At 48.2% G+C, this 12,298-nt stretch overlaps 1 protein-coding gene across 2 annotated transcripts in view; it reads right to left on the reverse strand.

Moving 5' to 3' along the window:
• The window catches only part of TMEM114 (transmembrane protein 114), a 49,626-nt gene that overhangs the window by 24,232 nt on the left and 13,096 nt on the right, over nt 1–12,298 (reverse strand). The window contains exons 3-4 of one of the 2 annotated variants that reach the window (XM_016929373.3): nt 6,946–7,083; nt 4,339–4,861 (exon numbers count right to left, since the gene is read on the reverse strand). The exons of the other annotated variant lie outside the window; for it this stretch is intronic. Coding sequence (XP_016784862.3) covers nt 4,629–4,861; nt 6,946–7,083 — 371 coding nt within the window. The 3' untranslated portion in view covers nt 4,339–4,628. Of the gene's footprint in view, nt 1–4,338; nt 4,862–6,945; nt 7,084–12,298 lie in introns of those variants that run through there. 2 annotated transcript variants of the gene reach the window in all.

Consider the following 12,298-nt stretch of genomic DNA (forward strand, 5'->3'; position numbering starts at 1 on the left):
AGTGAGTGAATGAGTGGGTAATCAAATGGATGGCTGATGATGGATGGGTGGATGGATGCATGGATGGATGAGTGAATTGATTAATGGGAAAATGTATGAATAAATGAATGAATAAGTGAGTGAATGAATGAAGCATGGGACAGGTATAAGCAAGTGAACTTATGAATGAACAAAGACTGAGTGTATGCATGAATATATAAATAAGTGAAGAAATGAGTGAGTAAATGAATAGATGGGTGTATGGCAAGTGAATAAATGAATGAGTGAACAAATGAATGGATCTTCTTTGCCAGATAGTGCGCCTTCTCTGAGAGAAAGAGAGCGGCCAGTTGTTTGCCAGGGGTTCCAGCCAGGTCTGGACCTGAGGGGACAAATCCTGGCTGAGCCTCCCCAGCAAAGGGACAGGCACCGTAGTCCCATTCCTCCTCCTGTTTACCTTCTCATGAGTATAAATCCCCTCCTCTAACCCCCGGTTAGTCCAGCACACCTGGATCTGACCACACCTCCACCTGCTCCGAGTTCTTTCTCCTCTCATCTGGCCCTGGGAGGCCCCTCCCTGTACTTCCTGCAACCACTCCACCCCTGCAGGCCGGTCGGTTCACACAACAGACCTAAGGGTCTTAGAGCAGCGGTTCTTACCTCCCCTGCACAGCAGAATCACCTGGGGAACTTTGTGAAAATAACAATGCCCAGGTCCGCCCTCGAGGGTCTGATTGCATTTGGCTCCATTGGGGCCCCAGTACTAGCAACTGGTTGTTTTTTAAATAGGACCCCCACGTGATGCTAATGTAGAGCCAGGGTTGAGAACCACTGTCTTAAAGGCATATCACTCTCAAGAGAGAGTCCAAGTGGAATAAGAAAATAGAAGAGGAGAGGACAAGACAGAATGGAACAGAACAGATCAGAACAAAATGGATCAGAATAGAACAGAACCGATCCAAATGGATTAAAATACAGCAGGACAGATCGAAACAGAATGGATCGGGCCGGGCAAGGTGGCTCACGCCTGTAATCCCAGCAGTTTGGGAGGCCAAGGTAGGTGGATCATGAGCTCAGGAGATTGAGACCATCCTGGCTAACACTGTAAAACCCCATCTCTACTAAAAATACAAAAAATTAGCCAGGCATGGTGCATGGTGGTGCGTGCCTGTAGTCCCAGCTACTGGGGAGGCTGAGGCAGGAGAATCACTTGCACCTGGGAGGCAGAGGTTGCAGTGAGCCGAGATTGAGCCACTGCACCCCAGCCTGGGTGACAGAGCTAGACTCAGTCTCAAAAAAAAAAAAAAAAATCAGAATACAACAGAACAGGTCAGAATAGAATGATGGATCAGAATAGAAGAGAACAGATCAGAATGGATCAGAACACAACAGAATGGATCAGAATAGAACAGATCAGAATGGATCAGGATAGAACAGAACAGAACAGAATAGAACAGCATCCCAACCCCACTTAATCGTCAGCACCTCCTTACCACGGGCCATGGGCATCGCCCACTGCCTTCTCTCTCCCTGCCTCTACCTTCACCTCCTATTTCTCTCCATCAACCCTCCCTCTTCATTTCCCTCTAACACAGAAGCTTCTTCCCACCTCAGGGCCTTTGCGTCTGCTGTCACCTGCCTGGTCTGCAGTTTCCCTACCTACAGGTTCTTCATGCGGGTCTCAGCACAATGTCACCTCCTCCAAGAAGCCCTTTCTAATTGTCCTTCCTGGAGTCACATCTCTACCAGACACCTTTCATCCCATCACCGTTTTTTTTTTTTATTTATTTTTTTGAGATGGAGTCTCACTCTGTCACCCAGGCTGGAGCGCAATGGTGCGATCTCAGCTCACTGTAACCTCCACCTCCTGGGTTCAAGTGATTCTCCTGCCTTAGCCTCCCAAGTAGCTGGGATTACAGGCGTGTGTTACCACAGCTGGCTAATTTTTTTTTTTTTTTTGTATTTTTAGTAGAGATGGGGTTTCACCATGTTGGCCAGGCTAGTTTCGAACTCCTGACCTCAGGTGACCTGCCTGTCTTGGCATCCCAAAGTGCTGGGTTTACAGGCATGAGCCATGGCGCCTAGCCTCATCACCCTGTTTTGTTTTCTTCATAACACTAATCACTGTCTGAATCTCTCAGATAGATTATTGGTTCATGTGTTTATCATCTGTTCCCATGTGAGCTAGGAAGGGTGGAGATTTTCTTGGCCACCCCCATTAATGTGTCCCCAGGCCCTGGAACAGTCTCTGACACAGTAGGTATCTGGCAAGCATTTATCAAATGCATGAATGGATGGGCGAATGAATGAGCTCATTCTGTGTTGTCAGTTCCTGAGGTGCACACATGTTTTGGTGTGTTATTGTCCATTATTGCTCGCTTAGCAGAGTGTCTCAGCATGTCCCAAGGTGGACGTGTGGGACCAGATGTCCTGAGCATCATAGGATGCGAGGAGCATCCCTGGCCTCTTCCCACTGGAGCTGCCGGTGATACCACTCCCCACACGCACTAAGAACAACCAAAACTGTCTCCAAACACTGCCAAATGTCAGGTGGGGGAGAGAATCACCCCAGCTGAGAACTCTGGCCCTGCAGTATTTAATCCAGCACTTGGGCGCTAGGAGGGCTGAAAACGTGTCTTTTGACGAATTTGGAGATCAAATCCTGCCTCTGGAGCAGTTCCACAGTATGACCAGCAGGTGGAAGCAGAGACCGCCCTTTCGGTAGCATGGTTGCCCTCACTTTGCAAAAACTTTGTTTTCCCCAGCATAGTAACTGATTTTCCAACAGCGCTCATTTAGCCCCATGTGGCCGTGTGAGTAACCCACTCCTTTTGCGCCTTTCCGGATTAGACAGGGACGTCGCAGCAACGTCCTGAAAGGAGCAGACAGCCAGTAAAGAAGTGCAAGCGTTGGTGGAAGTAGGGGGAGGACCATCTTGGGATCAGGCAGCTCTGAAGTTTACTCCCAGTTGCGTCCCTTTCTCTCCTTATGCCCTTAGTCCAGTTATGTTAACCTGCCAGTGCCTCAGTTTCCTCATCTGTATCCTGCTTTGCTTATCTGCTAGTCCTCACCACGGGCTACGTATTTCATATGCCTCTCTCTCCTCAATCACGTGGCACCCCAGAGAGCAAGGTCTGGGTCTGGAGGAGTCATTGCCCCCCCAGTTGCTGGTGTGTACTGGCCTTCGAGTGTTTGTTGAATGACTGACTGACCGACTGGCGTGGAGAATAGCACAGGTGCATAGATGTGGATGTCAGCTATAATGATGACAATGCTGATGTCGTGGTGGTGTCATGTCGTTGTGGTGGTGATGTCATGGCATGGTGGTGATGATGTCATGATGTTTGTTGAATGACTGACTGACCGACTGGCATGGAGAACAGCACAGGTGCATAGAAAGTACTCAGTGGGGGTCAGCTATGATGCTGACAGTGTTGACGTCATGGTGATGATGATGTCATGATGAAGACGATGATGCCATATTGTTGATAATCGTGTTGTCATCTTTTAATCCACACCAGTATTCCCCAAACCATCAGCACCTCCCAGAGTTTCCTAAGCCAAAGGCTCCTCGGGCCCTCCCCTACATCTCAGGACTTGGAATCTTACAGGAACAGAATCTCAGCCATGGTTTTGGGTTAGAATAGGCTGGAGAGCTCTTAAAAAAACACTGATGCCTGGACACCAGCCCTAGAGAATCTCAGATCAAGGATGTAGACAGCAGCAGGATTTTTGGAAGATACCCAGGTGATTCTAAGAGCAGCAAGATGACAACTGTTCTCTGTCACTTAATAAACGCCCCACCTCGGCATTTATGCAAACAGTGGCTCCGGGCCAGAAGCCTCGGCATCGCCTGGAAGCCACTTAGAAATGTGAGTTCTTGGGCTTCACCCAGGCCTCCTGGCTCAGACACCCTGGGGGTGGCATCAGCCCGAGAGTATCAACAAGCCCATAGAGTCTGGGGCCCACTAAATGTGAACAGCACTGCCCCAGGGGACCCGGATGGGGAGCCCATTCCCAGGGGCAGAACACCAGGATGAAAGGAGGGATGGATTTTTCTGGGGGAGGACGGAAAAGGTATGATTAGTCTTGAAGAGTACTCTATCAATTGGCCAACCCCTTGGGAGTCTCGCAGCTTCATATTGTAGACCTAACCTGACCCCGTAGAAAGCCAATGTCATGCCAGAGTTATTTTAGAGCAAAAGGAACTCCAGGCCAGAGCTCCCCAGAGAGAGCTGAACGCATTACAGGGCCCAGGAGGTAGGGCACCCTCTCCCTTTCCCAAACCCACCAAGGAGCTGATCCAAGGGACACGGGTGAGGAGGAAATGAAGTCGGAGGGGGCGTGAGGACTTTGCAATCTGTAAAGCTCTGTGTGTGATTAAAGGATCGTTTTTATTTCTCGCGAAGCGGTTTGGCACTCCCTCAGGCTCCTCCAGGCCACACGGACACACACGGACATAAGCACACAGGTACTAGGATAACAGCCGGGCCCCAAGCTTAGTCCGCGGGGATTTGTGGGGGAAGGAGAGGGGGTGCCTGGCCTCCCCGAGTGGCCTTTGAGGAAGAAGAGGCCGCAGCCGATGGAGATGGGTCGGTGAAGCTCCGGGGCCAAGCCCCTCCCTCCCCTCCACGACCCAGCGCCCAGGCTCATATGGCCTGGTCCTGCCTCCGTCTCAGGCTGAGCTCGCGGGCTGCTGCCAGGAAGGCTGCCCCGGTGAGCAGCTCGGCGATGAAGCTGATCCAGCCCAGGGCCAGGGACCAGCCGAAGCTGATGTCCACCTGGTCCAGAAGGGCCTTCTCCTCCAGGAGACACAGCGCCTCCCGGAAGGCGGCGGCTGAATACGCTATGTAGACGCTGATCCCAGCGAGGGTCACCATGGCTGCAGGGAGGGCAAAGGGAGAGCAGATCAATCCCCCACCCCGCCCCAGCACTCCCCTCCTCCTCCTCGCCCTGCCCAGCCACGCTGCCCAGCGTCCAGCGTCCTTGCTCCTTCCTGCTGCGGGACCTTTGCGCGTGCTGGTCTCCCCGCTGGGTGCATTCACCCCTGCTTCTCTGCCTGTCATCGGCAACTCCTACCCTTCCCACACATGGCAGCTCACGCTTCGATTCCTGGACTTGCCTGAGCAGTGATTCCACAGCACCATACAGCTGCCCATCACTGCCCAGGTCACAATTGCAACTTTGCATTCTTTTGTGTAATTTTTTTTTAGACAGAGTCTCGCTCTGTCGCCCAGGCTGGAGTGCAGCGGTGCGATCTCAGCTTGCTGCGATCTCAGCTTGCTGCAACCTCCGCCTCCCGGGTTCAAGCTATTCTCCTGCCTCAGCCTCCTGAGTAGCTGGGACTACAGATGCCCACCACCGCGCCCGGCTAATGTTTGTATTTTTAGTAGAGACAGGGTTTCACCATATTGGCCAGACTGGTCTCAAACTCCTGACCTCAAGTGATCCGCCTGTCTCTGCCTCCTAACGTGTTGGGATTGCAGGCATGTTTGTGTAATTATTTAACTAACATCTGTCTCCCCCAGTGGCCTGTGAGTGTCCAGAGGGCAGACATGCTCCTGTTGGTTTTGCTCATTTTCAATTCCCCAGCACCCAGAACGGTGCCTGGCCCACGGTGGTTCTCCACAGATATTAGATTTGAGCCACATGGTCCAGTACGATAGCCACTGACCAGTTACACATGGCTATTTAAATTTAAGTTAACTAATCTAAATAAAGTTAACAGCTCAGTCCCCCATCAGCACTCACTGCCCTGGCCTGGTTTGCAGCTCCCGATGCTCGGCATGGATTACGGAACTTCTCCACCATCACAGAAACTTCTACCAGGCAGTGCTGGTTTCGAGAATTTGTCATTGGGTGAACTATTAATGCTAATATTAATAATAATAGTGAGTGGTTAGAGGAGATGAGAACTTTGCAATATTTTCACCTCCAGACATCCCTTTTGTTTTTTTCCCTCTGTGGATTCCAAGGGAGCATGTCATCACTGCTTTTTTTTTTTTTTTTAAAGGAACATTTCAAATACACAGGGATACAGACGGCTGTAAGGCAGCCAGCCACGTGCCAGGTCCCATTTTTCAAAACCTCTGGTCCACTAAACCAACCAGTGGTGTTAACCTAGCCATTGTCTGTCCACCTGTTGTTTTGTTTCATCTTGTTTTTGTGTGTGCTGCTGTTTAATTGACAAGTAAAAATTGTATGTATTTATGGTACACAGCATGAGGGTTTGATATGTGTGTGTACACTGTGGAGTGGCTCAGTCAAACTATTCAACACAGGCACGGCCTCACATACTTAGCATTTCTTTTGTGTGTGGTGAGAACTAAAATCTACTCTCAGCGATTTTCAAGAACACAATAGGCTGTTGTTAACTGCTGTCACCATGACGCCCAATAGATCACTGAACTTCCTTCTTTTGAGCTGAAATTGTGTGTTCTTTGACCAACATCTCCCCACCCTCCCCTGCCCCCACCCCCAGCCTGTTCCATTCTCTCTTTCTGTGAATTTGACTCTTCCAGATTCTACATAGAAAGGAGATCATGAGGTGTTTGTCTTTCTGTGCCTGGTCATGCCCGTTTTTTAGTCGATCAAAGCAGTATCTATCAGAATGGCTGATCAGCAGGATAGAGCGAGGGTGGCTGGAGCGAGGGTGTCCTGCCAGCTCACAGCCCTAAAGCTTGAAGCTATCACGAGTTTGGGCAAAGGTAATACATGCGGCTTCTTTGGTGAAGTAATGAAAAGGATTCTTGGAAGCTGCTCCCTCTGCACTGCTCCTGTCTTGGAACCAGAGACTAAGTGATTCTGGGCTGGAAACCACTCATCTCTTCCAACTGATATCCCAGAAGGGGAAACTGAACCCCACGAGGCCCTGGGATCCCCCTTGTTTGCTGAGGGTTCATACACAGTACCCATTGCCCAACCCCCAGACCACAAGCCAGAGCCCTAGGCAGGGTGGGCACCTACCTCCAAAGAGGAAGAGAATTCCAGTGAGCAGGAGGAGGAGGTAGGCTCGGAGGAGGAAGCTCAGAAACCCCATCATCCCCCCAAAAACCATCAGGATCAGGCTGAGCGGCAGCAGAATCACAAATGTCCCATGCATGGCTTAGAAGAGACAGAGAGGATACCAGGCAGAGGACAGTTACTAACATCCTTCATTCAATCAACAAACACTTCCCGAGCACCTACTAGAGCTGGGGAAAATCCACACTGTCACTGCCCGTATGACGATTACTTCTACTGTTTCTGATGATGATGATGACCATGACAACAGTGGTTGAGGCTCATCTCGTGCAAGGCTATGTGCTTTGTTCTTGTTGTTTGTTTTGTTTTTGAGACAGGGTCTTGCTCTGTCACCCAGGCTGAAGTACAGTGGCACGGCCATGGCTCACTGCAGCCTCAACCTCCTGGGCTTAAGGAAACCTTTCACTTAAGCTGCCCGAGTAGCTGGTACTGCAGGTGTGCACAACCACACCCAGCTAATTTTTTTATTTTTGGTAAAGATGAAGTCTTGATATGTTGCCCAGACTGGTCTGAAACTCCTGGGCCCAAGCGATCCTCCTGCCTTGGCCTCCCAAAGTGCTGGCATTACAGGTGTGAGCCACTGTGCCTGGCCAGAGCTGGTTTCTAACAAGAGAGAAGCCGCAATGCAGATGATCACACGCATCATTAATTATTCATTACAAGAGCTGGGGTGTTAGGAAGAACTTGGGATTGGGGGATGGCTGGCAGTGGTTTGGGCCTTGGCTCTGCCTCCAGAGCCGTGGGACCTTAAGAGATCTAAAAACCCCTGTGGTCCTTAGCATGGCATTTTGGGGACAGCACTTGCTGATCATTTGGAAGTTATCCTTCTCCCAAGGCTGGCTTCACTGATTGGAGTGCCGGCCCCATTCTCTACAAGAACATATTTGTCACCACAAGGAGGAGCCTCATGCAAGCTTTCTGTGTTTTGTTTTGTTTAAAGTTTTTGCCAGCACCTTGATTGCATCATGCAAGCTTTTTGGATGGGAAAAAGCTTTTTGGGGGAGCAGGGACTGTGTGGATGAAGGGCTTTGGGCATTGAGAGAACTAACGGGGACACTGTTAATCTCAGGGCTTGAAGACCACGTGATGTGTGTGATAACCAAAGTGAAGGGAGAGATGCTGCCCCCGGGTTGCAGAGCCAAACGGATCCACCTGGAGAACAGTCCTGCATTGAATGTATTTCTCTTGCCTCCTCTCTAGTAGGATCTGGGGCCATTTCTAGAGAACTCCCAAGCCCAAACAGTCAAAGATAAATAATAATACAACCTGTAAAATCAGCAAGTGGAAAAGACAAATGACAAGAAAGTCAAGACCCATGATGAGGGGTGAATGGAGGAGGAGGAAGTCTAAGGTTTCAGGGTCTATACCTCTGTCACTATTTGACTCTGAGCTTCCCAGCAGCCAAAGAAAAAAGGGAAACAAGTGCAAAGTTATTTTTTTATCCATCCTTCATTTACCAAATGTGTATTGGTTGTTTACTATGAGCTGGGTGCCAAGCATCTTTAAATCCTTTTGGCAATAGGATAGGTATGAAAATAAATACTTTCCTATCCTTCAGTGCAGGCTAAGCATCATTTGTTCTGGGAAGTCTTTCCTTACACTGCATTCACCACTGTCCACCCAGTCAAGTGCCCTTCCTCTGTGCCCCCTCAGCACCCCATAGGGACAGGCATTTATTACCTAGTGTTGAGGGCATCTGAGTCACTTTTATGTCTCACCTGACAGAACATGAGCTCTTTGGCAAAGAGGATCTTATTTCCCTGTGCACAATTGTATCCCTGAGTTTCTAGCAGAGGTTCTGTTCTGGGACATGGTAAGTGCTGAAGAGATATGTGTTGACAATGTAGTGAATGAATGAGTGAGTGAATGAGTGAATTTTGAGCTAGACAGTGTGGCTCTCAGGCAGGAAAATATGTCAGTTTCTAGGAAATAAGAAAAAAACTGAGGGAGCCCAAGAGATGACCTCATGGCGATGAAAAATATAGACGTCAGAGCCGGATTATTTGCACTCTAATTCAGGCTGACTGTGGGGTCCTGGGCATGTCATTTAATTACTCAGAACCTCCATTTCCACTTCTTATGAAATGGAGGTAAAAGTATACGGCTCACAGAATTATCATGAGAATAATACTTGTAAAGATCATTGGGCAACACGGGGCAATGTAGTAAGATGTGCAGTGTTGCGTCCCGTAGAGCAGGCACTAAATAAATCATAACTCTATCAATAATAAAGATGATGGTGATAATCATAACTTGGTCCGTGACCTCCACTCTGACCAAAATGTTTTGCCTTCAGTCCCTCAATTGGCACTAACTTTGGTGAGTCAAGAAAACAAGACTGAACTTCCTCCCAAGGCTGTCCTGGGATAAAATGTGATTACAGAGGAGGAGACCTGTGGTCTTTCCTTCTTTCTTTCTTTCTTTTTTTCCTTCCTTCTTTCTTTCTTTCTTTCTTTCTTTTTCAGGGAAAAGTCTTGGGCAGGGAAGTACCACAGCTCATGCAAAAACCTAGTCCTTTAAAATCCATCCCCCGCACACCATCATCTCAGACTGTGGCCGAGAAAGGAAATCATTTCTCGTTCAGAAATTAATGAGGTTTCCCAGAGTTGGTGCAGCCGTGGCAGCCCCATGTGAGTTTCCCAGTCGTGCTGCAAGCTGCCTTGATGTCCACATTCGATTAAACGCCTGGGTAAGAGCAAGCCACCCAGGAGAGAGCTATAAAATCTCCTGCTGAAATTTGGTTTAGCTTTCTTTGTGTGTGTGCCCTATTCTTTGCTACATTTTTTTCCCAGGATTGTGGTTTTGGAACATGAATATTGATTCCAAGTTCTGTTCTACTTAGAAATGTTCCCATCGCTAGCCACATCTCTGAATGCACTTGGGGAAGATAGTCCCCTTTGGAATGTGGATATGATAAAAATAATCATCATCATCAATTTTGTGGGGGCTGGGTTACTTGGGACGTGGTGGATATGTAGTTTCAGAGTGAGGGGTTACAGTCAAAAGACCACTGAAAAAGAGTCTGTGACATACAAGCTGTGTGACTTTGGACAAATGACTGGACCACTCTGAGCCTCATTGGCAAAATAAGAGTAAAAACACCTGCCCACTGATCTAGAACTTATTAAATTCAGCAAACATATTAAGAGTGTCTGCTGTGAGTCTAGCTCCACACGGAGCACTGGTATGAAGACAAAAATAAATAAGTCGCAGACAATTCCTCTCTTGCACGCATGTTGACAGAGTACCCGTATGATTGACCATCCAAATCACACTTTTGAGAATCAAACAATCATCAACTGTATTAAATTATCTACCATGACCATAGGTGTCTACAGGGACCAGGCAGGATAAACCAGGACAACTGGTCACCACACTTCTCCGTTTATTGTTTCAGTAAACAATGATGCAACACCTGCCACCTATGCTCACCAGGGTTCCAATGTCAGCCCTATCACTTCCAGCTGAGGGTCTGTAGGCAAGTTACTTTATAACCTTCAAGCCTCAGTTTTCTCATCAGCTAAATGGGAATACTAAGAGTATGCACTTTACAGGATTGTGTACTGAGGAAGAGGTAAAATGGACAAACTTCTTAGAATGGTGCTTGTCACATCATAAACCTAATACAAGTGTTCATTGTTATTGTTTCTCAGCTTGGTATTGGGCTATCTAAGTGAAATAATATGCATGAAATCTTGTAAACCTTTTGGTAATGTGGAAAGCCTGTTACAACCAAACACAGATATCTCAGGCCAGGAGACCTGATTCCCATTCATCAACAAGCCTCTAATGAACTCCTGTGATGGAGAGAAAGAAAGAAACAGTTTCCAGCTTCTGGGAACTGGCATGGCGCTCATAGCTAGACTGCGGTGTTCTGCTGGATATAATCTCTTGGAACTCCGATATCAGACGAGGTCATCTGAGATCACAATACAATGAGACCCAGCAAGGGCACCTCACAGGCTGCCCAAGCAGAGATGTAAACAAGGTCTCTGTGCCACCCACAAAATATCAAACGCCTCCTTCTCCCAGCTCATATGACTGTCCCTACTTTCTCAATCACAGCCAGTCTGCCTCCCTGTAGATAAGATGGAGATATTTGGTAACCGAATTGTCTCCACTTCCTGATATTACCCAGTCCAGAACAAACCTCCACATCCTCAGACCCTCCAAAGACACCCCATCAAAGCCCGAATCCCATAAGTCCTTCCTAGCAACCTCTTGCTGAGACACCCCACAGCTCCCCGTGGAGTGTGTTCTCCTTTGCTGCAATGAGTAATAAACCCCAACTTGAACTGCAGGGGTGTCCCCACTGGTCTCTGGCTGGAGGGAATTGGCATGGGCCAGGGGTTCTCCCAGGCACTGGCAAGCGGGAAAGGATATGATGGAGCAGGACAGAGGTGGCAGGAATCAAAGGCCAGCAGGACCTAGAAAATTTCTTCTTTCTTGTGATGTATTCTTACACATCCCTGAATGCCCAATAACTTGCAACACAGAACCTAGAATGTAGTACATGCTCCCTGTGCAATGGATGGCTGAGTTAATGAATGAGAGCAGGAAGGAAGGAAGGAAGGAAGGAAGGAAGGAAGGAAGGAAGGAAGGAAGGAAGGAAATTGAGCATTTACTGAGCATATAATAGGTGCATTATTTTGGGATGGGTATTGTAGAGGTACAAAGTTGGATCAGACATAAATCCCACCTCCTTGGAACTTATAATTCAGAAAGGAAGTTCACATGTAGACATAAATTGCTGTAATGTCAGGTGAAAGTGGTGCCTTAAGAGACTCAGACAGCCATGTGTCAATTCAGAGATGCCAGGCTAAGTCCACATGATCATAGACCTTCCATTTGAGGCAGTAAATTTTAAAGGAAAGCATGGAGTATTTAGAGTCAGACCTGAGCATGGTTCTTACTAGCCATATGACTTCAGAGGAGCTGCCTCACTGAGCTTCAATTTTCTCATTTGAAAAATGGAAATGGACCATATTCATCTTGACATGAGGACCATAGCAGATGACTTGGGCTCAAGCCCTCAACGAAAGCCACTTCCCTTCCCTCTACTCTGCAGATCTAATTGGCCCTTTCTTTCTCCCACAGCCCCTGAAGCTGTTAAAGGTGTCTGCCTTTAACAGCTAGAGAGGGATGATGTGGGGACAGCTACTGCATTGGACTCAAAAGCAAACTTCCTGAACCTTGGATTTCCACCTCAGTTCTGTCATTCCCTGTTGATGTTCTTGGGAGAGAAGGATCTTGGGTCTGAGGCCAGCCAGATACTCTTATTCACCATGTGACCTCA

Source organism: Pan troglodytes, chromosome 18 (genome assembly GCF_028858775.2).
Source record: "Pan troglodytes isolate AG18354 chromosome 18, NHGRI_mPanTro3-v2.0_pri, whole genome shotgun sequence".
In the NCBI taxonomy this organism is placed as follows: Eukaryota; Metazoa; Chordata; class Mammalia; order Primates; family Hominidae; genus Pan; species Pan troglodytes.